This window comes from Pogoniulus pusillus, chromosome 9 (assembly GCF_015220805.1).
Source record: "Pogoniulus pusillus isolate bPogPus1 chromosome 9, bPogPus1.pri, whole genome shotgun sequence".
Classification (NCBI taxonomy): Eukaryota; Metazoa; Chordata; class Aves; order Piciformes; family Lybiidae; genus Pogoniulus; species Pogoniulus pusillus.
In genome coordinates, this window is record NC_087272.1 from 21,864,984 (window position 1) to 21,892,431 (window position 27,448).

Sequence of the window (27,448 nt, forward strand, 5' to 3'; positions counted from 1 at the left end):
TAATTTGTCATTGCCTGGGTCATCCAGATTGTTTGCAAGCTGGAAATGATGGAATTTTGTAGTTGATAACTATTTGTTGTAGGTATTTTTGCATGATTATGACCTTCCTCCTCTCCTCTCATCTGAAAGCAAATGCTCATTATTCTCTGGAATCATTGTGTTTTGACACTTGGGGAACGCTGGAGGTTTTTGATGGTACTTCCATAATAATTACAGCTGACACAGAAACTTATTTTTGTTGCATGCCAGTATTTTTGTAAACTCCGTGACACAAGAACTGTATTTACGTTGCTTTGCAGGAAAGCAGGAAGGCACAATGGCAAAAATAATTTTAAAGGTAACACTGCCTTCATGTCACCCAATTAAAATATTTGTTAAGCAGTTTTACAACATTACATTATTACATAAAAAAACCTTATTTGACAGTGCTTACATTGAGCTTCAGTACACCCCCTGTATTTATTTCCAAAAAACATGTTTAAGGGTGCTGTCCCCTGAGGCTGTAGTCTGGACTATATTTGGATTTTCCTGTGTTTGCAACCTGTAGGAAGGAATGTAGTGCTTGTGTGTGCATCTCCTGAGTTGTCCCTTACAAAGGTACTGCACCATAGTGGAATTATTTCTTTCATTTGGGCCAGTATATTTCCTCCTGGCACAGTATTTTAGAATGCTAGATTTCATAGTACCTAAACCATTTGTCCCCAACATCAGTTCTGTATGCTCCCAAAGAACACCATACCTATCATCAAATATTATGTAGTAATATTCATGGATGAGATGGCAGGTAAAATAAGGAAGATGGGCTTTGCACAACATGCCAAAGGTCAGAGGCTCAGTGTTTGTGAAAGTTTTAGACCCTCAGGAAAATCAACACAACACAGCGAGGTCTCCTGTTTGTGTCTATCCTCACTCCTTAGACCAGCTGTTCTTTCAGGCAGATTCTTTCTTACAACTAGAGGTTGTCACTGGTAATGGGTTAGCCAAGACACAGCCTTTATTAAATTGTGGCCCGCTACTTTAGACATGCTCTTTAGGAAAACCTTCTTTAAGAGTGAAATCTTTATGTTGAGAGATGACTGTCACTATTGGTGACACTGGTGCAAGACATCTAAGAAGATAACAGGCATTCCAATCACCTGTCAGCAGCTTTCCTTTGACAGCTACTCACAGTTGAAATATCTTTTTGAAACATAGGTCACACTTTTCTAAAGACAGCTATAATGTCATATAAAGGTTGCAACTTTGATACAGATGTATGTAGACATGTCATTGTATTAAATAGTGAGCATTAAGAGGAAGTCTGTGAGGTAGTATTTAGAATAAATTAGAGACCGTGAATATTTTCTTCTGTCTGCATACATCTGTGACTGTATAGTAGTCACAAATGCTTCAGTATTTGTGATTGTACTGTTGCCATGTGACATTTGTAGTGCTGGTATTTGGTATAGTAAGTAACAGGAAGTTACAGGAAACACCTTTGTCCCTTTAATAATTCTCTCCATTTTCAGGTAATAAGCATCCTAAACATCGTAGTTATTAATGCGTAATAAACAATTTACCTGCAGGTCTTATCTCTATGTCTGCAAAGACTGGTTTATAGATTGATTCTTTTCTTTTCACAAACTTAGATAATATTTTTGTCTCTTATGTGGTTTTGTTGTGCCTCGATTGTAAGGTACCAGCTTATGGTTCAAACCTTGTGAATTGACTGGAGTAATGAAAATTTATTTCTCTGCTGCTCCGTGTTCTACTACACACTACAAGTAGTGGCTGTGGTCTTTCCAGCAGGCATTTTGAAGACTAAACATTACCAAAATTAAAAATGAAAATTAGGAGTGCTATGGCTAACTTATTTATAAATGCTTATAACAAAATGAGTTAACTGTGTTTTACAGGTATGAAAAGCATCTGCTAGGCATAGATGTTAGAGCCACTGGATGACGCAGTGTGACAGCTGGTGTTTGACTATGCTCTGTCCAAGCTGTGCTTTTCTTATATGTAATACTTTAAATTGTTAACTTTGTTATGAACTTGACGTGGTAGCATCCACACTATGCCGCTCCAGGTGTCCAGAACAGGATGTCTCAGTGGAAAAATACCTTCTGGGAATTGGAGCTCAGGGTATTGTCATTGCAGAAATCTATGTTAGCTAGTTGACAAAGGGGAAAAGTGTGACAAGACATCATTCTAACAGTTCTCAGTTTGGAAGGGCCATGTTTGCTTGCCCCAAATTACTCCCAAGCACGTTAAGATACATTAATGCAGATATAGCATGTTGCCTTTGAGGCTGCAATCTGCCCTGACAAAGTATTACACTTTCTTAAATCAAAAAAATACATCAGTCGTCAGTGCTTTCATGTAGTGCCTTGTTCAGTAATATCTCTGTTATCCAGACCTTTATGCCAAATGGTAGCTTTTCTTGAATACTGATTTATGTGCAGTGGAAATTATTTTTCCTCACAGTGTTCCCTTTGCGTGTTAGTTTTATATTGCCGTATGTTCTCCATTTTATAACTGAGTTGTGTTATAGCAAGCACATCCTGTGACGTGTACTGCAGAGCTGTAGACTTGTATTTTCCACTAAGGGAGGCTGCTGCTTACAGCATTTGTGTTCAGGTACGTTAATTTAATTGAGCCTATTATGGCCTTAGCAGTATGGTGTTTTCCCTGTAAATAGTTTGTGTCAGGTCCAGAAGTCAGCTGGCTGCATGGTTTTACCACAGGCACTTAGAAGGAGGCTCTAGGCTGCCATAAACTCAAGTTCATCATGAGCCACAGAAAACTGACCTCCATCTGCTCTTCCCCAGATTTAGTTCACCCCAGGCTTAGTGTATTTCTGAGGTAACTTTTAGAAATTATTTGAGCAGATGGTCTGCTGTGGATGGTGCTGGGTTTTGTGTTTGGTATTGCAGATCACAATGGATAGGTAGCTTTCAGGCCTGAAGAATAATTTTCTGGAGAACACTATATGAGTTGTGAAATTTCCTTGGTTTCTAGTTCACGAGAGCAATTCTGTGGCAGTGCTGTGTAGCTGTGGTTGTTGACTTTTAACTGACTTTATCCTTTTTTTTTAGTGGTTTATATTTCTGTGGATACTGTAGTAAGTCTTCAGTATTGTGGAGATTTATGTATTTTTTAAAGATACTTAAATAATTTTTTCTGGCCTTTTGAACTTGGGAGAGCAAGGAATATTTTCAGTGTAGAATTAGCCAGGGAACAAGAAGCACCCATCAGATGAGCCAGGCTGTTCACAGGACAAAGCCAAGCCCTCCAGCACACAGATGAGGGTCAGGATAAGGCCAGGAGAGGAGGATGAGGTTGCTAAGCAGGTTGGAATGGCCATGCAAGGCCACAGGGACAAGGAGGCAGCCTGTGGCTTAAGGCTTGGCTCCAAGACATATGGGTAGTCCATGCCTGGTTTGGCATCAGCCATTGGTCAGGTAAGGCCTGAGCCCTGTTGTCCAGACCTTGGTGGGCAAAGGTAAGGCACTGAGAAGATTATTCAATACTAGAAGGACCTTAGATAATACCAATTAGTTTTAAAAGCTGTGAAGTGTTAAAGGCATGACTATAATGTAATTATTTGTTCTGAAGTCACAGTTTAGTAAATAGTGTTTGCAAAAAATATTTTAGTATAGCATTCATAATTACATTCAGATTATCTAAATCCTGTGTTGAAAATCACAAGTGTATTTCAGATCATACTAATTCATCAATAAAAAGAAAAAAAGCTAGGTATAAATACAAATTCAAGCCAAACTCTTCCAGAAGATTTTTCTGCAGTGGCTTTTCCCCTTCCCACATGTGCATTAGCTACAGACACCTGCTGGTTAATCAAGCAACGATTCACAGGACAATCCCATTTTTTAAAGAGTTGTATAAGACAATGCATGAAAAAGAATTTAAAGCCAGTTGCTGCAGAAACTGAATGAGTCTTGAGTTGAATGAATTGCTTTAGTTGAATTACTTATTGAATTGAATTGCTTGAGTTTCACTTGCTACAGATCTTGATATTAGGTATAGATCAGAGATTAAACGATTTCTTTTTCCATCTCAGAAGAGACTGTTAACAGTAACTGGAGGTTTTTCTTTCCCTTCTCTGGCATGAGGACTAGGTTATAACTTCTCTTGAAGCTCTTACTTCTGCTTCAGTTCAGCTTAAGGAGGACTGTTTTTCCTCATAGTGAGAATTATGTGTTGAACTGAAATTGGGTGGCAGAAGTTTTATGAGAAACCATTCTTAAACAATACAGACAATCTGACATAGAAAAATACCTGAACATAGATGAATGGCAAATAGTAACTTCCAGTGGTGTTTAATCAGTAGAATCTTAATAAATACAGAGCATCTAATGAGAATTAAACTGTGGGCACATGAGTGGCACATGCTTGCTTACATGCCAGGAAGTGTGGATGAAGGACAACTCCAGTCAGGACATACCATAGGGGAGATGTTGCAAGACCCAGGTAATGCGCTTTGTTTATGTGTAGTATGGGCTTAATGTAGATAATCAGTGAAATATGGACCTGACAAAGACCTGTATCGTGCACATATTCTCCAGGAAGAGCAAAGTGATGTGAGGCCTTCACTAATAGTGCAATTTATTATTGCCACCTGTGTCATCAGTGTCATGCATGTATGAGATACAAACATTGAGGGGCAGAAATGCATGCATCTAGTTGACTCTGTGAAACCCAGAAGGCATGCTTGAGGTGCAAGGATGTATATGAAGAAAAATTTATCTTAGAATTGGTCTGGGAATTTTGTAAGAAAATTCAGAGAGCTAAAAAGTTCATTCTGATTTACGGATAGTGTGTGATACTGTGCTGGTTTGAGGCTAATTGGAATACTTACTGAGAGAAATTAAATCCTTAGCTGTGAGAAGAAAGGAAAAAACAACACTACCCTATATCACTCATTCTTCTGCTGAGAAATGCCACTAGCCAAAATATAGATAAGACTCTTCTCACACACTCAGTTCTGTTCCTTCTTTCTGGCGCTCTGGTCTCTGTGGTTGCCTCTGCCTTAACGCTTTGATCTGACCTAAATTTTTTTTCCTCTAACCTCCTTGTCATCTTTTTTGACATCTCACCTTAGATCTCTTCACAAAGAGAGTGATTTGCCATTGGAATGGGCTGCCCAGGGAGGTGGTGGAGTCTCTGTGCTTGGAGGTGTTCAAGAAAAGACTGGATGAGGCATTTAGTGCCATGGTCTAGTTGATTGGCTAGGGCTGAGTGCTAGGTTGGACTGGATGATCTTGTAGGTCTCTTCCAATCTGCTTGATTCTATGAGTCTATGAATATGTTACTATTTAGGTTCATAAGGCACAAAAAATACAGTTTTCTGAGCTTAATGATACTGCCTCAATCCCTGTATTTCTCTGCTCATTTGTTTAGTCTTAGATTGTAAACACATTTGGGCAAAACTTAGGTTTTGCTGCTGGTCACAGTAGTCTTGTGGCTGTTAGCTGGGGATATTGCAGATGAGGATCACTAATAAAACTTTGATTAGAACTGCTCTTGGTAATGTGGCTGAAAATGTGTCCATGGAAGAAGCTTAATAACATGTGCTTGCCCTCCGAAATTCCATTAAAACAGAAAGCGAAATTTGCTCAATAGATTTGCATTTGGTATGAAAGCAAAGGTGTCGGGTGTTCAATTTAATAACAAAACTATATCCTTTTATTTCAATTCCCATCGTTCATAGTGGGCACAGTTAAGAGAATAACTTCAGTTCATTCCTTTCTGCTTCACACTGACTGGACTGGATAATTCACCTGCAATTAGAAGATTAATAGACTTCACCTGTGTAATCTCAGGGATGCTATGCATGGTTTTTGTGGGGGCTCAGAAAAAGCTGCTTAGTAGTGACTTGGAGTAAAGTATTCTCAGAGGTTTGCTTCATTTAGGATTTGTGGTGACTTGATTAGCTTTATAGAAGTAATAGACTTCTTCAAAAGGCTACATGGTGTAGATGTTCATATGTTTATAGAATGGTTTGATTTGGAAGGGACCTTAAAGAGTATCTAGTTCTATCCCGTTGCCATGGGCAAGGACACGTTCCATTAAATCAGGTTGCTCAAAGCCCCATCGAGCCTCCAGTGGAGAGGGAATGTCCACAACTCCTCTGGAAAACCTGTTCCAATGCTTCACTTCTCTCATAGTGAAGGGTTTTGATACCTATTTTGAAGTCACATGACTATTAATGTGATAGATTCTGTAATATAATAAAAGGACTGTTGAGCTGTTAATATTTCATTGTATACCAGAGTGATAATATAACACTTAGAAGTGAAAAATGTCCAGATGAAGGGATACCGTGTATTCAGAATATGCTGTTCTAGTCATCATATGCTAGTAACTTCATTTTTACAGTATTGCATCTTTAAATACCTCCAGGGTGCACGATTCTATTTTGTGTATAAAGTTTGGGCAATCTGTGGCTTTGGGTTTTTACCTGTGGAACATCTAATAGTGAATTTTGCCTCACTATATACAGTCATATGTGCTAGACTGTGCTTCTAAATGCTGAATACTTCCTACACTGTTTTTCATTTTCTAAATAGAAATGTTTATCTTCTGGTGTGGAGAGAAAAATATCTGCTTTTGTATCTATAGGGAGGTGTTGTGTGTATGAATAAAATAGTAGAGGAAAAAAAAGTAAACTACACATGTATGAAAAATAAGCTGCTACTTGGTTGGTCTGTGATCTTCTGGTTTCCTTATATTTTGTGTATGGTAACATGCAATTAGTGGATTTTTCTTATGGTCTTTCTGAATAATCATTGTGTATTAGGAGTTTTTTAATTATTATAGCTGTAAGCATTGGAGTCTCCAGAACTAGAGACATTAGAGGAGCAAGGGACATCAGGATGCAGCTATTACAATGATTTTGTTTGTCCTTATGAATTCTTCATTTTAAAGTTTGTCAACTTCCTCTGCAAGTTGTTCTCAAGTCACTGAAGAGATACCTGTGGGCTCTCAGTCTGAACGTATCTTTGATAGGAATACATACATGAATAGGGCTAACACATTTCTTTGTGTTTGAGGTAAAAATTCTACTTGTGGGAATGCATATACATGGCATTTATTTGAATCTGTCTCTTTTTTTCTGTTGTGTGGTGGTTTTATGGTACTTCTGTGATTTTGACCTTTATTAGCTTCCCCAGTGAATCTACTTTCTCTGTATATAAGCGAAGTCATAGCTCTCTGATGTTTCACTTTAATGTCTTTCTACCAGAGATCTCATTAATGATTAATATTCAGAGATGAAAAGTGAGGTTTAATGTCTCCATGGGTTCTAATATATATTAAACTGACAATTTAATGTGTTCATTTTGACTTCTCCCCAGACCCAAGACATTTTAAAGTTTTGAGTATTGAAATATCCAGATAAGAGAAAAAGGGGACTAATAATATTAATCTTTGTAATTTTAACAGTCATCAGTAAAACGTCAGTTTTTAGAGAGCAGCTACTTCATGGTACTAGAGATAATGTATTTTTTTTTTCCTCTGGGTATATGTGGTAGTAATGGTCCCAGTTTGTAGGAAGAATTGGCCTGTAAGGGAGTTCTGGAGTTTGCCTTCAAGTCACTGGATGTCTGATATGCTGAGGAACATAGGGATATTGAGTTCAGCCAAGGCGGTGCAGAGGGAATAAGAGTGTTTTAAGTTTATTCATAGAGACTCTCCTAAGCTCTCAGCCAGAAGGCCTGGTGAGAGCCAGTCTGCAGGAAGACATAAGCCTGCTGGAATGAAAGTCTCCACAACGGTCAGGGTTAACCAGCTCTACAGTTGTGACATGGTGGGAGGATGGCAGGAAGGTCTGTTCTCTTGAGTTTGTTGGAAAGCTTGCCCTCAAAGGCGGTGGTTATGGCAATGCCATGGTACTTGAGCAGTCTTTTAATGAAATTCTCATTGCAATACCACAGGAAGATCTCAAGTAAGAAATGCTTAGAAATAGTAACTACCAGTAACATTTTCAAACTTAAATGCCAACATCAGTTGAAGCTGTGTGTGCTTATGAAAATTGGGCTGCTTAAGATTAATAACAGTAAACTCAAATTTAAATACCCAGCTATGGACATGAGGTGGCTTCTATTTGTTACAGGACTAAAGGTGTTCTTTTATTAACTCAAATGATGGACCTATGTTGGAAAAGAATTATTATCTTGTATTTTAAAGAAGACTTTCAAAATCTATAAAAATAGTCTGTAGCAAAGGTGGATGTAGCTTCTGCTAAAAGTACTATAATCATTGATTTTAATGTCAGTCTGATTTGTTGGGGTTTTGTGGGGTTTGTGGTTTCGTGTTAGGTTTTTTCTGTTTTGTTGGTAGTTGGTTTTGTTTGCTGTTGGTTGGTTGGCTTTTTTGTGTTTTGTTTGTTTTTAATAAGGATTTCAAAGTGGAGGTCAAATCTTTGAAGCTATGTTTGGATTTCAGTAGCTTAACCTGTTCAGTGATGTGTAACCTGCAATTCCTACCAAAAGAATAGGATACAAGGAATTAGAAATTAAAACTCAGTGTATCAATCAAAGCTGTTCACCTTACTTCAATATGCTATTCACATTCTGGGTGTTGATAAAATTAGATTTAATTAATCACAGTACTCCATTTAGTGGAATATACTGTGATTGGGTTTGTAATTAAAAACTATTGGCATAAAATGGAAAGGTCATCTTAAATGGCATTAGACTGAGAAGGTCATTGGTTTGTCCAATTATTTTTGGTTCAGAGGTGAAAAATGAGGTCATTGTTTGAATTAGAAATATTTCATTAAAACTTCTTGAAGTTTTCCCTCCTTCCACTCCTGTTCATATTTTCTCACCTGGGAATTGATTCTGTGTATATCTGAACTCTGTAAATATGCTTTCACTGCTCGGGCTAAATCAGCAACCATTCAGTCACAAACAGAAGTACAAGATCTGTTAGATCATCATTCTTAGTAATTTGGTGATTTTAAGTTTATGGATCCTATTGAACTTTAGTACCTTTTTCAGATTTGTGACACAATTTAATCTTGATGGATGTAGTTATGAAGATTTCAGTCATCTCACTTAAAGAGAATTCACTGCTGCTTCACAAAATAATGTAAGGTTGGGTTGGAAGTACAAAGTATATGAATGCACAGCATAGATGCGTTAGGCTATTTTATTATCAGTCAGAGAGGCAAAAAGCATGTTACAATAAAGTAATTTATCTTTCTAATCTTCAGAAAATTAGCACCTCCAGATGTTTGTCTTAATTCTTTGTCCAGTTAGTGTTTCTTGTTGATTCATTCAGGGATTTTTGATAATAAATTTATACTCACTATTTGTAGTCTTACTCAAGTCTTAACAAAATATTGTTGTTCTCTTCAAAGTTTCATATGCTCTCAGGGTCATCAACAAGTTCTGAGAATGTATTGAAAAAATAAGAGGGGAACATATATTGATTTCCTTGAAATGTGTCTTCCGGAAGGGAAATATGTTGTTCCTGTCCTTAGTGAAAAGGGAAAAAAAGAAATAAAAGGCTTAAATTATGGCAAGTAATGCAGATTAGATGAAAGGGTAAGTTGTCTAATTGAAAGAGTAATGAAGTACTTAAGTAGAGTGCCTTGAGAGTTTTGCAATCTCTGCTATTGGAGGTCTGCTAGGGCAAACTTGAGGCAGTAATTTAGGCATACCCAGTCCTGATTTGAGATGGAGTCGGGTTATGTCTCAGTGAACCTTCCAGATATGATTTTATGATTCTTTGATCTGTTAAATTTTGCATGATAAAACAAGGCTTAAAACTTTCTGTAGTAGTAAGTTTATTTTTGGTTTCAACAAAAATTACTATGACAGGGCAGCAAGAGGAGCTGCCATACCTTAGTATTAAGATTCTGCAAAACTGCTTTGGTACTAATTAAGCTGTCCTTGCAATTAACTTGATTGTTAGAGAACAAAATCTGTTATCTTTTGGTATGGTAAGGTATTAATTATATTCTTGTGTTATTGTTCAGTTGGTTGAAAGTAAGTGACGTTGTTTTTCTAACACCAACAGAACACAGTGAAAATTATTTTGTCAAATCTCCCTTGATGTATTTGTAGCGAATTACCTATAAAAAAGTATATGTGTGGGAATAGCTTGACTTAAGAACAAAATGAAAGAAGAGGGGGGGGGGGAAAAACCAACAAAAGGAAATGATTATTATATGGAGAGGGGAATATAGTAACAAAAAGATGAGGAAAAGGCAGAGGTACTTAACTCATTCTTTGCCTCAATCTTCAATAGTGGGACAGGTTGTCTCCAGAACAACTGGTCATCTGAACTGGCAGATGGAGTTAGGGACCTGTAATCCAGGAGGAAGTAAGGGACCTGCTGAGCTACTTAGATCCTCACAAGTCCACTGGACCAGATAGAATCCAACCTAGGATGCTGAGAGAGCTGGCAGCTGAGCTTGCCAAGCCACTCTTCATCATTTATCAACAGTCCGGGCTCACTGGAGAGGTCCCTGGAGACTGGAAGCTGGTCCATGTGATGACCATCCATAAGAAGGCATGGTGGGAGGAACCAGCATCAGTAAGTTTGCAGATGACGCCAAGCTAGGAGCAGGTGTCAATCTGTTGGAAGATCCCTGAAGAGGGACCTTGGCAGGCTGGATGGGTGGGCAGAGGTAAATGGGATGAGATTTAGCAAGGCCAAGTACAGGGTTCTACACTTTGGCCACAACCTCAAGCAGCATTACAGGCTGGGGACAGAGTGGCTGCAGAGCAGCGAGGAAGAAAGAGACCTGGGGGTACTGGTGGATAGTAGGCTGACCATGAGCCAGCAGTGTGCTCAGGTGGCCAAGAGAGCCAATGGCATCCTGGCCTGTATCGGGAACAGTGTGGCCAGTAGGACAAGGGAGGTGGGGGTCTGTCTCTTCTCCCAGGCAACCAGCAACAGAACAAGGGGACGTAGTCTCAAGTTGTGCCGGGGAGGTATAGGCTGGATGTTAGGAGGAAGTTGTTCACAAAGTGAGTTATTTGCCAGTGGAATGGGCTGCCCAGGGAGGTGGTGGAGTTGCTGTGGATGGAGGTGTTCAAGAAAAGCCTGGATGAGGCACTTAGTGATATGGTCTAGTTGACTGGCTAGGGCTGGGTGCTAGGTTGGACTGGATGATCTTGGAGGTCTCTTCCAACCTGGTTGATTCTATGACTGAGAATGACACTGATAAGGGAATGGAAAAAAATAGCCAACCAAACAACCAAAGCCTTCTAAAAACTAAACCAACTTATTAATAGCAGGGAAAAGGGTTATAATATAATCTGATTTTACGTAAAGAAGTGAGACGGACATTGAGGCTCAGAGCTTACTAACTTGGGTTTTTTTAAAGTAGGTGACAGACTTCTCATATGATTGTCTGTCGTGTGTAGAATCATCAAAAATTTTAGTTCTTTTAGTTTCAAACTTCATCCTGCTGAATCAGTAGGAAGACTTCCTTTGGCCTCGTTAAACAGAAATTGCCATGCTTGCAAAAGTCTTGTAAAAGATCTCCTTTTCAGTTACCTATTGTCTTAAGAAGAATGTAAACCTATCAGTTATGTTTAATCATCTTTCTTTTTGTAGCTATCTGTAGAGAGTATTTTCAATCTCTACAGAATGGAAATTACTATTGAATGCCTGCATAAGGCAAGAATTCTTTGAGTAATTGATACATATGCTGCAGCATCACAAGCCTCCTCCTAAGAGTTGATGCTTTCATTTGGGCAGACTGGTTTGACTCTGAGTCTTCTCTGAGGTGCAAGACAGTAATTATTTTCCAATGCAGGTTCATTTCTTTCAGTATAACTAATGTTTTGTGTTTTTTTAATCCAGTGTAATACCATCAGCAAATATCCAAATAGGCGGGTAACAACGTATTTAATTGGTATATTTTAATATCAGTTCTTGAGGTGGTGATGCTTTTGCAGAGATTAGTACTATGTGCCCCTCAACAAGACAGCGAAGTGTTTGTCCTCCATATGGGCATTGCCAAAAGCTTGAGTATTCTGCAAATCAGTGCCTTTGTAATATAAGCTCTGTAGCATTTTGATCAGCAGACAACTTCAAAAATATTGTGCAAACAAATTGGTGTTTTTCTTCTGCCATTTGCAAAAATGTTCAGACAATTGGATAAAATACCAAGTTACTGTGTTTCACCTGTATGGAGAGCCTGTTTCATGCTATGGTAATTTATCTGTAGCAATTGGAACTTAAAGATTGTTAAACTCCTCATTAAAAAATCTATTACTTTTCTACTGTAGCAGTTAAAAAATGTACTCGTAGTGTGGTGAAGGTGGTGGGTATTAGTGGATGTGAGATTTCAAAATTAATATTGTTTGCTAATGTTGGTATTCAGGACTCTTGCCACCCACCCAGGTTTTTTTAATAATAATAATAGGTTCTTTGCACGGTAATGAAAACATCATACAAAGGAATAACAGAATCTAGAATACTAAAGAAATAACTAACAGTAATATAATGGACATTAAACTCAAACTGGAAATAATTGTGGTCAATTGAACCACCTGTGTACTAGATGCACTTGGAAAGCTCCTTTCTGCTTAGGCAGAAGGCACTTGCATTCACTTAGAGTTTTATGGAGTTTTGAAGAAGAGGCTTCTGAGTGTTTACTCGCAAATGTTAATCTCTGGATTCCTGAGACTAACTACAGTTCCCAGACAGTACCCAAACACATGCACGGATTTCTGCCAGTGTCTTGATAGCCATTGAGAGGCTTGTAGTTCTTCCCAGGCTCTAACGAGGTTGCTGGGAGAGGTGCAGATGAGCTCTGACCTGATTGTGGTTAGTTTTGGCTCCAGACTTGGCGCAGAGGCTTGCAGAGGCATAGGCAAGATGTCTTGAAGATGTGCAGTCAGGCACAATATCACGCTGGCTAAGCAAGCCTATCATGTGAGGCACTTAAACCCTTTTCCTGGCAAACTTAAGTGAGGCAATTTCCAAGTAGACAAACCCAAAGCATCAGGGCTTCTTGTTATGCAGCATGGCTAGCTTATAGCTTAGTGGACATAATGCTGCAGAGCATGGCAGGATGCAGTGGCAGAGAGCAGTGGGGCAGAAGCACTGTCGGAAGCAGAGAACACATTAAGGGAAAAAGCACGTTGTGTTTACCTGCTTGTCTTTCTATCAATATGTCCCAAGACTAGTGGGTCTTTGGCCACAGATCAGCCAATGAGAATGGCATTTTGCCAAGCTTAACCATATTGGGCAAAGTCAGGGCTACCTTTTTAGGGCAGAACACAAACAAGTGTATAAACATGTGCGCATACCCTATAAACAAGTTTGGAAGGGGCATGGAGGAGACCGGAAGGCACCAGGGCCTTTTGTCCTCTCTTCCCATGGTTGCTTCCCCCATTGGCAGAAGGAGGTAGAGCAGAAAACATGCCTGGGCAAGCTAGGACATGTTCTGGCCTATTTTGACCTTCCATGACACGTAGAAGGATATTAGCTTTTACAAATACTCCGAGAGGCTGAATGAAGCTTTACTTTACACTGCATTCAAAAATATGGAATATTTTATCTTGTTGCTACAGAAACTGATATTTTTGTAGCACATTTTTTATGTAGCATTTAAACAGGCAAAGTCTGAATGAAGTTAGCTTCTGTTTGCTGTGTCAGTGGTATCAGATCTGCTACAAAACTGTTACTAGCTGTTACTGGGTTATCAGCTGTTATCAGATTTGAAGAATGTTACCCTAATGAAGAAAATCAGTTTTTTTATCAGTAAAGGGTGCACCAAAGGAGGAAAAAAAAATGTATTAAATGCTTCCAAAATTGTTTTCTTGCAACAAGTAGTTTTCTCCTTAGTGATAACTGTAGTGATCATTCTGTACTGGTCATGTTTTCAGTACTTTGAGGCTATTACCTAAGAGACGATGTGCTTTTATTGAAAGAAATTCAAATTACTTCAGAAGTAAATTAACATAATTAAAAAAATGTTAATCACCACTGAACAGATATCTCAAGGTGATAAATTGTTTTCCATTTAAAACACCTGACATTTGACTCCCACAATAGCAGTTTTGATCTTGAGTTGATGCAGTGGCCAACAGGAATCATGATTCTTAGCACAGTGAAAATCTAAATATGCTTCTCTGCAGGTGAGGAAAAATAAGTGTATCTGAAAATTCTATTAACAGTAAGTAATATCATGTCTGTATTATTCATCCTTGCAACATTGCAAACTGCAGGTAGTAAAAATGTTGATCAGTTTCCAAAGCATAAATAGATTTGTTCTTTTTGTTTCTTCTGTTTTGTTTTGTTGTGTTTATTAACTTTTAAAAATTAACAAAATTCTAACAAGCTGATTCTTTACCATAGATACAAGGTGGGGTTTTAATATCAGAATTATGTGAGCTTTTGGAATTTCATGTTGTGGAAAAGATAAGGTCTGTTTATATGAAAGAACATACTTAAAATTTCCCATGATTATATGACACATGGGTAAAAGACCCTAGAAACCTCTGATATAATAAATTCTTTCAAGAGTTACTCACAGGTGTTGTTTATATTGTTCATTGGAAGAGTGTTACTCAACTTTGGTTGATTCAAAAACCAAGTAATAGCCATGCTGGCAAAAAACCTTGTTGAGTTTCTTCAAACCCTTTTCATGTGTTTTGATATAAAAAGTTGTTTCTCAAATGAGTAGTGGTTAAAAACATGCAGCATCATTTTAAAACTTGCCAAAAATGAGTAGTCAAGTATAGATGCAGGCTCTTCTACTAACTGCTGTGTTGCTGGCAAAGCACTCTTGAGTTGAATAGCTGAAGAGGCAGCATGATTTATATGTGCCTTAGCTAATTTAGATTTGTAATAGGTATTTAAGTTACTTGAGTTTCTTTTCATCAAGTTGGAACTCAGGAAAGCGCGAGTAAAACATTTAGTAAAGATTGGTTTAGATGTTTTAGCTATTGAGGAAATCTGTCATCATCTTAGACCAGCAGATGGGAGTTGCTCACTCTGAGGAATCTGTTTGTGTTAGTCCTTCAGCCTAAACTCTACCTCTTGTCCTGTCATCAATTGAAATTATGTCATTGAGGAAGCCAAAGTTCACATATAGGTTCTGTAGGTCACCTTTGGTAAATTACAGTATTCAGATTCACCAGATAGGGACTCCAAACTGTCCTGTAATTCAATGCATTTTATCCTTTGTTTGTGCAACTAGTAATATATTCTTTCCCAGAGGGTACTGGAGTCTCTGTCTTATAAGGAAAAGCCCAGGGATATGTGTCTCTTCTCTTACACAAGAAAAGGTATTTATACCCATCATATCAGTGAGTATAAGCACCTGACTGCAGGGAGTAAAGGTGGAGCCTGACCTTTCTCAGTGGTGCCTAGGGAAAGGGCAGAAGGCAATGGGCATTGAAAAAAATACAGAAAAATCTGCTCAAACATGCTGTGATGTGCCCAGAAGAGCCACTTTGTGCTAGTTTGTCCCCCTCTGCTGTATTCACTTGGTGATTTAGTATACTTCTACCTCCATTACCTGAGTCGTTCTTAGTAGAAAATACAAATGTCAAATTTTTGATTGCTTCTCCTTTGGAGAACAAAGAGATGCCAGCATGTAACTTGTTGTTCATATGATAAACTAACTTAAACTGCCCTGGTCTTGTCATTTGAGTAATTCTGTTGTGGAAATGTTAGATGTTAAAAGGAAGGATAAATGGTCTTTTGGAGGATAGTTTCCATATATGTCAGAGCTGCAGAGCTCAGAACTTAACTTGTGTTGTCACCTAAAATCATAGAATCAGCCAGGTTGAAAGAGACCTCCAAGATCATCTGGTCCAATCTATCCCCCAGCCCTATCCCATCAACTAGACCATGGCACTAAGTGCCTCATTCAGTCTTTCCTTGAACACCTCCAGGGACAGTGACTCCACCTCTCTCGGCAGCCCATTCCAATGCCAATCACTCTCTCTACGAAGAACTTCCTCCTAACATCCAGCCTGTACCTCCCCTGGCACAACTTGAGACTATGTCCCCTTGTTTTGTTGCTGATTGCCTGGGAGAAGAGACCAACCCCCACCTGGCTACAGCCTCCCTTCAGGTAGTTGTAGATAGCAGTGAGATGAAATATGTGTTTAAAATTCTGCATCCTCAATGGTAGTAGATACTACAAAGTGTTAATCCATGAATGATGGATTAAGTCAATATCCCGACAATATCTGTGCTAAAGAAGCTGTTAGTCTGGTACCAATGTGTATTAGTAAATATCTGTAGTCTTCCATAATTTGACATGATAAATCACAACTTCCCAGCATGCAAATCCATTCTTACAGAGTTATCGTTAACCAAATGCTCAAGCACTCATGTATCAGGTCAATCAAAATTGTGGTATTTTTAAAACTCATATTTTAATTTAGGGTTTTTTTCTGCCCTTTTTATTTTTATCCTTTCTTTTAATGATATAACTGTAGTGCAGCAATAACAGCTTTTATACCTGTCTATAACCGTCTCAGTAATGAAATGCTTGGGGAGCTTGGCATTTTCTAAATAACAGTATTAACAGCTTTAATTTGGAATTGATGGCATGATGCTACTGCCTTGTCTGTGCTATTCTAGAAACTAAATGCTATGAAAGGCTGAAATGTGTGTTTTGAAAATGAAATAACCTTGAGTCATTCAGATGTTGTAGACTAAATCAAGCGCTGCCCTTTTTTTTATATGCTGGGCTAATTATTTCTACTAATGTAAATGTCAGTACAACGGACGTTTGTTTGCTGTGGCATAACAAATAAATGGCACAAGAAGTCTGACCATGTGAAGAAATTCATCGTGTCCTCAACTCTATTATATTGCTTCAAGCCAAGGGTTTAGAAAAGAGGGTTTATCTTTTCAAAAAATACTTTTGGAAGTACTTAAAGTAAAACTCAAGTTTAAAGGCAGTAATTATTTTCTTAATGTATTCTTGTTTTTAATTAGTTTTGAAAGGTTCTGAGCTATAGACCTTTTACTACCCTCTCTTGATAGCAAACAGTAATTTTCTGTGTTCTACTGAACAGTCTTTGTTTTGTCCTCAGTGTCTTCCAACCTAATGAGGACTTCCATATCCACAATAGACAATTGTTTGAAGTATATGAGAAAGTGATGCTGTAGGATCAGGTCTCCTCAGTGTTTGTCTGTCCCAGTTTAGGGCCACAAGGTACCTGGGACTGGAGGACAGAAATGACACTACTTCGGGAGAGTAAGAATGAAGATACTGCACACTGGTAGGAAGTCACAAACATTCTGTTTACAGGTGCATGTATGCTAAAGGCAATCAGGTAGAATGAATAAATCCACAAGTTAGGCCAAATCTATCAGATTAAAACCTTCTAAAATCCTCCAAAGCTGCCCTCTCTGGCTTAGGCCCTATAAGGCCTCATCAGGCCGCATGAATCATAGAATCAAGCAGGTTGGAAGAGACCTCCAGGATCATCCAGTCCAACCTAGCACCCAGCCCGAGCCAGTCTTCTAGACCTTGGCACTAAGTGCCTCATCCAGTCTTGTCTTGGACACCTCAAAGCTCTGATACTGGAAAGTGGAATAGAATAACAATATTACAACATCCTAGGACGACCAGGTCCATGCTGTGGGACGGAACTTTGTCTCCGTAGTGTTCTTAAGGGAACCTTAGCCCTCCCCCAGACTACCACATTCTCTCGTCTCTCTGCTCCCCAGGCATCTCTTGCATGTTGCTGAAGAGCCTCTCTGTTAGGCAACCTTTTTGGCAGGTAGTGGCTGGCCAGCAGTGCTGACTGGAAGTATCCATGAATGCCATTCAGAAGGGGGTGTCCCGATGGGCAGGACAGCTGCAGCCCATTGCTCACAACTTGCTGCTGCAGCCACTGCTCACTTTCAGAGGCACAGCATCCCAGAGAAGGACTCTGAGAAGCATGTAGCCTGCAGGTTCAAAACTGTCGTCTGATGCAATGCCCCAGGGCAACTTTATGGATGTTTAAGGACTGTGTTGCACCTCTTTGCTCTGCACATCTCAGTTATTGTTGGTGGTTCAAATGTGAGACATTTTTAATCTATAGGAAAGGAGGACCCACACAGGTGATATTCAGAGCTTAAGCATGAAGGCATAGAAATGAGAATATGCACTTCGGACTTAAAACATTTTGTGTAGATCAGACTGCTTTATATTCACCACATCCTTAGAGGAAATAATATTTTGGTTTTCATCTTTAATGTCCTTAGCCAATCACTTCCCCAGAATGGATTTTGTGTACATGTGGGAGTGGAAGAGCACTTGACTTCAGGTTTGGGTGCTAATATTCTTCTTTGACAGCCTTGTGATAAAAGTTAGCATAAAAGGGGGATGTCTTTCAAAATTAGTTGTTTTCATGACTGTTCCAACTCTTCAGGAAGAAGTTTCATGAGAATGTCTTGTCTTCCTGTGCTTGTGATAAAACCAGAACAGAATTCTGAGAAATGGACACGTGATTTTGCAGCTGATTTTCAATAGAGATGTAGCAGTGTATCCAGTGACACCACTTTTCAGTTCTGATAAAGGAAATAATTTAATGGCTAATTATGTTCTGGGGTTTTAAAATTATTATTATTATTGTCTTGTTTGATAGGAGCAGCTGGTCAGAGCCTAGATTCTTGGGAGTTATTTTTGTTCAGAGGATGGGGAAAAAATAGTGAATTTTCTGTTTTACACAAGGCTGATTACAAACACTACACAGAATCTTTTATTTCAGTAACAAAGGGGAACAAATAGTGGTTGTTTTTATGTTTCTCTTGAAGTAGTCATGAAAATGTCTAATCTCAGAACTTCCTTAGCACCTTTCTTTCCCATGTGCATCTTGCCCTGAGCAGGAGCAAGTGTTTATGTTCTAGGTAAGGTTATTTCCTGAAGTGCACTAAACAATGGGAGCTGGTTATGCTGATCAGTATGTAATGTTTCATTAATGCAGTATTTTATTGTGTATTGCTGTTTAGTGAAATAACCCTAGAGCTAATGAGCAAATCTTCAGGTTCAAAATGAATCTTAATTATCTCCTCCTTTTTTCAGAAAGCTGCATTTCCATTGATAATATCACCTTCCTTTGCCTCAGTCCCTTCTAGTTGTCTGCCTCCACAGAGTGAAATTAAAAATAAATGAGTTATTCGGTGAAAGCACTTGTTTCTGAGTCTGAGCCTTCAAATGTCACAGGAGAGACATTTTTCTCCCCTTTGATGGACCTGATAGTCTGTGAGTGAGTTTTTGATAATTGTGCTATTTTTTTTACCTTATCTTATTCCCTGTAATTGAACCAGATGTTGAGTCTTCTCTAGAGAAGAAGTCTTCTGAATCTGTGGAGTACTGTGTCAGTCTTGCATCCCATAAGGTTTGAGGTTAATGTGAAAATGAAATAGTAAGGCAGATGCTATATGTAGTGTTGCTGTAGGTGGGTAATTCCTTTTGGACACAAACACTTAAAAATGTACAGCTCACAGCTGCATGTGATGTGTAACAAATGGTTGGATGATAAATTGTTGGAGGATTTTTTTGACAGCCAAAGTCCTGCTCTTTGTATGCAGAGTGATATTTCCTATTATAGTGCTGCAATTACAAAAATAGTACTTGAGTTCAAGAGTCTAAGGGTTGTAGAGGCAAACTCCACTAATTATGGATGGCTTGCAAAAATGGTTTGGAGGGGAGAGTCCTGAGTATGTTTCACCTGATCACATAGGCTGTTTTCTTATTCTTATATTGACGTATCAGTAAAGAATACATATAATAAATGTGGTCTATGCTGGAGAGCAGTGAAGGAGAAAAGGACCTGGGAGTCCTAGTGAATGAAAGGTTGACCATGAGCCAGCAATGTGCCTGGTGGCCAAGAAGGCCAATGCTGTTCAAGGGTGTGTTAGAAGGGCTCTAGTTAGTAATCTGAGAGGTTCTTCTTCCCCTCCACTCTGCCCTGGTGAGGCTGCATCTGGAATACAGTTCTGGCCCCACTCAGACAGGGAACTGCTTTAGAGTGTCCATCACAGAGCCACAAAAATGATTAAGGGAGTGGAACAAGATCTTCCTTAGGAGGAGAGATTGAGGGAGCTGGGGCTGAGAGGAAGAGACTAAGGAGTGTTACTAAATGTTTATAAACATGTAAAGGGTGAGTGCCAGGAGGATGGAGCCAGGCTCTTTGCAGTGGTACCTAGTGACAGGACAAGGAGCAATAGGTGGAAGTTGAGGCATAGGAAGTTCTGTGCAAACATGAGGAAAATTTTATTCGCTGTAAGAGTGGCAGAACAGTGGAACAGGCTGCCCCAGGAGGGTTGTGGAGTCTCCTTCTCTGGAGATACTCAAAACCTGCCTGGATGTGCTCCTGTGTGATTGGTCATAGGTGATCCTGCTCTGGCAGAGGGGTTGGACTAAATGATCTTTCAGTATCCCTTCTGTGCTAGTTTGAAGCAGGGTAGAATGTTTTGGTGAGAAAAAGTAGATAATTGGCTGTAAAAGGAAAACAATGGTGATGTCTCCTTCCCTCAGTCTCGCTGAAGAAGAATGTAAACATTAGATAACACTTATCGTCATTTTGTCTTCACTCTCTGGCTGGGCTTTGACTGAGCTACATCTCCCTAACCTCGCCTGCCACTAACCTTGCTCCCTAACCTCTTGGCTGAACCTCTTTTCTTCCTTAGGACTGGGGTAAGGTTGAGAGGGGCAGGGGGAAGGCGAGGGGTGGTTGAGAGCCCCTCCTGGGGACTCAGGTTTCTGGAAGGGGAGTTGTGCTTCTGTATTATTTTTACCTTGTATATTTTTATATATTTCTGTATATATTGTAAATAACTGCTTGTATATTGTGCTAGCTTCATTTATATTCCCAGAACCAGCTGAGTCTAGCTAGGGTACCTTCTAAAAGTGTGGGGGGGTGGGGAGCACCTAAACCACCACACCTTCCAACCCCTAACATTCTGTGATGAAATATTTTCATTCAGATTTCTTCAGTTCTTTCCTATGTGAACTTCTGACATATTAGAACATGGCAACAGATTGTTTTATTTGAATACATCCGCGAAATAATGGTGGGATGAACATGGGCTGGAATGCATTTTGGTGATAGGTAACATGTTACCATTGATGCTAAAATTAAAAGAAGTAGGTCATGCTAGCAGAATGTCATAGATTTTTCACAGTAGTTTAAAGATTTATTGGAGAGCACTACATTTGCAACATTTTGCCCTGAATATCCAGCATTTTCAGAAGTATCAGGTGACCCAGAACAGAGATTTTGTGCATGGATCTTTGTCAGCCAGACTATCTAGCATCATTTGCTTGGAAGTAAATAGCCACGCTTGGCATTCCTCAGTTTTGCATACAACTCTGAAAACCCTTGAACTCTGTTTTCAAGGATGACTTAGCTACCAGATCCACATGACGTAGCCTGCCAAACATTGCCTAAAAAAGAAATAAGGCAGGTGAAAATGCTAGGAGAACTTCATCACTAAGCATCATCCAGGTCTGTGCTGCCAGCAGTGTAAAGTCATACTTGATTTTACAGATGAGTCAAGAGTACAAGAATGAATCCAACATTCATTTGCTTTCCGTACTTCATGCATAAAGACTGCCACTCTTAGGCATAAGATTTTGGTAGAGCTTTCAGTGGTTTCTAGTACAAGGTTGAAGAAATGTTGCTTCCCTGAAACTGTTTTTCAAGTGTGTTGTGATATACCCTTTGATAGCAACCTTTGTAACTCCATTATACATTTGCCCTTCATTCTGAACAATTTAGTAGTTCAAACCTAGAATCAACAGAACTAGTTCCTCACTTCCTTCAGCATAGATAGAGCAGATTACTTTCTCAGCTTATCAACATTTTCTCTGATTTTTTTACCACACTTTTTTTACCTTAAGCATTTAGAAAACTGATAACTTTATTTGAAACCATCTGCAATTTTACACTACTTCCTGAGTATCTAAAATTTGTGTACTTCTGATGATACTTTTCTAGTTTAGTTTTTATAAAATAGCAGCATCTGGTAGAAGAAATGAGAAGAAAAGCCCTAGAAAGATAAATTTGTTTAGAAGCAAAAAGTGCTGCTTAGCTTTACCTCAGAATTTGGAGAGAGTCAACTTGCCAGCTGTGTATTTTATGTTTTGGTTAATTTTTTTCTGGATTTTGGGGTTTTTTTGTTTTCTAATGGAGAGTGGATTATTATCCCCCCCCCTTGCATTCCTTATTTCTTACAATAAAGACAGATCTACATAATTTCAAAGTGCCTTGAGGGTCTTTTGGCTCTGTGTCTCTGATGGATTGAGGATGACCATACATTCATAGAAATAATTCACTGCTAGCTATTTAAAAGACTCACCAAAAAAATCCCCAAGCAAACAAAACACCAAACCATAACCAACCAAAACAAACCCCCATATTAAAGGGGACCATTGAAAGGTGCTGAGTAACTGTAACTCCAGTTTTGAGCAAGTAATAGTCGAACATAAAAATCAAGAGGCTTCATGGAGTTGAACGTTAGGCTTTATTGAAACATTTTTGGAACCTGTTTGGTTTTAGTGGTTCATTTGATTTCCATTAACTTCTTACCAAGCAACCATAGCAGGCCACTGCTGGAAGGAGAAATGTTAAGCCTGAGTTGTTTGACAGACTTCATTTGATTGTTTGCTGGGAAGTAAATTGATGATTTCCTCACACTATTTAGAAAAACTGCTTCACTTAGTACAGAAAAGTTTCAGTATTTGCATTGGATGACGTGAATATTTTATTTGCTTGTGCCACATTATAGATGCTCTTCTGTAATAATGAAAAATACATATGTGTATATATATTTGTTTGCTTGTTTACTGTTTTCACAGACTCTTCCTTTGGGGCTGGGAGATGGACAGCTTTTTACCTGGACTGATGGCTTGAAAAGGAAAGACTGGCATGATTATGAAAGCATTCAGAAAGATGCTATGCGTTCAGGTATACGTAAGTTCAGAGCAAATTGAAGTAATTTATTTGTTCTTTTTACATAGAGTTGTTTTTTTTAGTAGCTTATAAAGTATTCCTAGCAGCCTTTTGCTGATTGCATTGTGTCACAAAAACAGTGTCATGAACTGAGAGGTCAGACCAAGCACAAATACATTATTTTTGAAAATAGCCCTCCAAAAATTAATATGTTTCATTCCAGTAGCTGTATAATGAATGTACAGGGAAATCAGTGAAAATAATATTTTGACCTTTTTTCATGTTGAAGTCATTTGTTCAACTGTGGCTAAATATAAGCAAGAATGTTGGCTTCAAAAGGAGCATATGTTACAACTGAAGCTGAGCTGTTCTTAAATAACTAGATAAAATATGAGTCCAATAACTGCCAAGAACATCCAAGGTTTTGTAAAACAAATTTTGACCCTTTTACCATTGATGAACTCCAATCCTTTTCACATCATTCTGACAGACTAAAGTTACTTGAATATTGAAGCAAATTCTATTTGCAGATACGCTGAAGGACAGTTTATTAAAGAGTAAGGTAATTTTAATATGTCTTCATGTGCTATATGCCATATGTGAAGAGAGAGGTTTGTATTTTTCTTTCTGTAATCAGAACTTGATCAAATTTGTTTTATAATACAATTTGCAACCATTCAGCATAAGATAAAGGAAATTAAAAGGAAGGAAGTAAAACAGCAACTGAATTGCATCTTAATCAGTATCTGAAAGTTGTTATTTTAGAAGGGTAAATCTACTCTTATAAGTAAGTTATGCTGCCTTGACCACAGTCAGAAGACAGCCACCACCTTCCCCAGACTATAACTGAATGTAGTTGACAGTCATAAGGCGTAGTAAGTACATCATTTTGCTGATGCCTAAAGCAGTAAAATATTTCATATTCCAAAAATATTTCAGATTCTGAAATCCATAATGTGAACCCCACATGCTTTGGCAAATAAACAGTAATGCTTATGATTATCTGATGAATCACTATAGCATTGCCAATGTAATGTAAGCCACTGCATGGAGTCAAGTATAACAAATCAGCAAAACATGTTATATAGCTTTGGAATTGCCAGTCCTATGCCTTACACTGTGACAGTAGTAGAATGCCCTAGTATGTGAATATTTTTTCCAGCCAACTTGTGTTCTTACACAGGATCACAGGATGTTAGGGGTTGGAAGCGACCTGAGATCATAGAGTCCAACCCTCCTGCCAGAGCAGGACCACACCATCTAGCACAGATCACAGAGGAACACGTCCACACAGGCCTTGAAAGTCTCCAGAGAAGGAGACTCCACAGCCTCTCTAAGGAGCCTGTTCCAGTGGTCTGTGACCCTTACAGTAGTTTGCCCTTGTGCTGAGGTGGAACCTCTTGTGCTGCATCTTACACCCATTGCTCCTTGTCCTATCACAGGGAGCAAAGGAGAAGAGCCTGGCTCCTGACCAGCCCACAGATGTTTATAAACATTTATTAAATCCCCTCTCAGTATTCTCTTCTTCACACTACAAAGTCTTAAGTCCCTCAGCCTCTCCTCATAAGGCAGTGTTCCAGTCCCCTAATCTTACCCTTGTAGCTCTCTGCTGGACCCTCTTCAGCAGACCCCTGACCCTCTTAAACTGGGGAGCCCAAAAATGAACGCAGTATTCAAGATGAGGTCTCACCAGGGCAGAGTAGAGGGGAAGGAGAACCTCTCTTGATCTGCTGGCCTTCTTGGCCACAAGGGCACATTGCTGTCTCATGGTTAACTTGGTATCCACCAGGACTCCCAGGTCCCTCTCCACAGAATCTTGGTAATCATACTTAAAATATTCTGACTTAGATTTTTGCTAGCATCATTGTGATAGTGTTTTCTGAGTTAGACTATTTAAGAAGCTGTCGTTGTTCATTAGATTATTTTTTATAATTTTTCTTTTAAAATAACTATAATAATACAAATGCAAAGCTGAAGTATCTCAGTTCACTCTTTTAGCACTTACCGTATAATTTTTCACCCTAAAAACAATCCAAATGTAGCTGAAATTAACTTCTAGTTAAGAAGTAATCTGAAGGCTTAACTCCAGTGAAAAGGCTCACATTCAGTGCTGAAAAGGAAAAAAAGAGTAAAGTCTCTTTTTAATTCAGTCTAGCTGTTTATCTGTAAAGATTACAATTTCCTAAGCACTGGAGAGGTGCTAGTTTTGCCATGGCTAGTTCTTTTTTTTTCAAGGTCAATTTATTTTGATTCCTGTTTTTTCCACCAAGTTAAAACTGAACTCTCTCCTCAGTGGAAATCATTCCATTATTTTAAAGCTAAAGAGAAAAGCCATTAGCACAACATGCAGAAAAACCATACTGTTTCTATTTATTTCAAGTGTTCTAGGTCATCTTTTTAGTCTCTAAATTACAGAGAAATCATAATTGTTATTCAAAGATTCACAGAGACAAAGCCTTCAACAATTGGTACTGCTTTTTCAACTTCTTAGAAGAAATTTGCTCATGGTCTAGACCCTTCCTTCTTTCAGCTGAAATTGTTCACTTAAGTTCTTTTGAGTGGAAAAAACTTCCCACCTGAGAAGAAAAGGGTTGTAGAGATGCAATCACAGTGTGGCTGCTGCTTACTGTCACTATTCTGTTGGTAAGGATCTTAATCTGTCTGATTTCCACTTGTCACACGTTTTCTTTTTAACTTTCTTTGATAGATGAGAGCCTCACTCTGTAGCATATCAGTTTTACATCAGAAAACACATTAACTAGCAGCTACACTGGTAATCTGAGGACCTGTGATAGGCATTTATGGTGGGTGTTTCTTGGAATTAAGTGCTTACTATTGGAAAATACTGTCTTGTTAAGAATAGAAGCATATCTAAAGCTGTTTCACATAGCAATGTCAAGGCTCTTCAAAGATACGTAAGATTACATCTAGACTTGGCCATGATATGATTTTTCTAGTGGCCTTGTAGATTGTTACTCTGTTCTTAATGTGGAGGCAATGTGTATCTCTGTGTGTGTATGTATACACGTATGTAAGAACTGTCAGGGTGGCAGGGTCCAGAGAGTGATGGTGAATGGTGCCACATTCAGTTGGTGGGCAGTCACTAGTGATGTGCTCCAAAGATCAGTGCTGGTCCCTGTCCTGTTTAATATCTTCATTGTCTTGGGTTAAAATGCAAGTTCCCAGAGACTCTTACAAATTTAGTAGACCCAACGACAATTTATAGAATTTATAGAGTGCCCTCCCCTCTTTCCCCTCCTTTTCCCCAAAAGACAGGGAGAGAGATAAAGGTAGGGACACCCAAATAAATCAATCTCACTCGATTTGGAAGTTAAAAGGAAAAGTTTAACAATAACTTAGAGAAAGGGATTGGAGGTAGGGAAGTTTACAAAGGATAAGGAAGGGAAAACAGCAAGATACAAACAGGGATGGATACAACCCGAGTAGTGTGATGGTGTCTCTGCCTCGTGGCTGCCACGTGGTGTGCTGGTATGCAGTATCAGTGTATGTGTGTGTAGCGTGCACGCAGGAAAAAAAGAGCAAAGAGGAAGAGACAGGGAGGTCCTGTCTCTTTTATACCACAGGAAGTGGGGGGGAGTGGGCTAACCATCACCTGGAGTGTGGCCCACCCCTGGGGAGGGGCCGAGACCCCTAGGGTCAGGTTCAGGGTCACTCCCCCAGGAGTGTTAACCCTATACATTCATTCACGACCTGGATGAGGGGATTGAGTCCACCATCAATAAGTTTGCAGATGTAATCAAGTTGGGAGCAAGTGTCAATCTATTAGAGGGCAGGAAGGATCTGCAGAGGGACCTGGACAAATGGGCATAGTCCAACACCATGAGTTTTAACAAGGCCAAGTGCTGGGTTCTGCACTTTGGCCACAACAGCCCCAAGCAGCACTACAGGCTGGGAACAGAGTGGCTGGAGAGCAGCCAGGCAACTGTGTCAATGAAGTTTACACATAGTAATAGCCTCAGTAGCTACCAATACATGGTTTAGTCCAGCAGCAGCAACACTGCTTGTATCAGAGCAGTGTAAATCTGCCTCCTAGAATAAGCATCCAAAATGCCTGAGCCCCTGATAACTGCCTTTTGTCTCCTCAGTTGGCAAGTTTCTTCATTTTATCAGAGATTTTCCTATTTCATTTGAGTTTTATGGAGGGGGTTCTGAGAATGTCTCTCAAGGTGCTCATTTCAGGAGTGTGGCAACAACTGTGACATAAATGGCCACTGATTTTCCAGACTTCACATGCAGAAGTGGGAATCTGAGATCTCTGTTCCAGTTGTGAGAGATTAGATTCATGGGAGAGAGCCTCAAAGGCATAAGGCAGTAATTCATAGCATGCACGAGAGGAAATTGTGCTGATTTTACCTTTAGCTGAGATTAAGAGTTCTTGAGAATAAGTCAATGTTGTTGTTACTCTATTTCTGGAAGCTATTTTTATCTATTTGTCTCAAGATATTCTCAAGCAGTATATGCTTAGAAGTCATAGCAGTAATAATGAGTTACAGCCCTTCTTAGGTAAAAGGAAAAAAATCAAATATCCAATTCTTGGGCTTTTAAAT

The 27,448-nt window shown here is 39.0% G+C and overlaps 1 protein-coding gene across 7 annotated transcripts in view; it reads left to right on the forward strand.

The window, feature by feature from the left end:
* The window catches only part of GALNTL6 (polypeptide N-acetylgalactosaminyltransferase like 6), a 430,986-nt gene that overhangs the window by 137,346 nt on the left and 266,192 nt on the right, over positions 1–27,448 (forward strand). For 5 of the 7 annotated variants that reach the window (XR_010303417.1, XM_064148866.1, XM_064148863.1 and 2 more), the window contains exon 2: positions 22,787–22,901. Coding sequence is in view for 6 of the 7 variants with exons in the window: in XM_064148866.1 (XP_064004936.1) it covers positions 22,787–22,901 (115 nt within the window). In the remaining variant the exon portion in view is untranslated. The remainder of the gene's footprint in view (positions 1–22,786; positions 22,902–27,448) is intronic. The other 2 variants (XM_064148862.1, XM_064148865.1) reach the window with 1 other exon arrangement.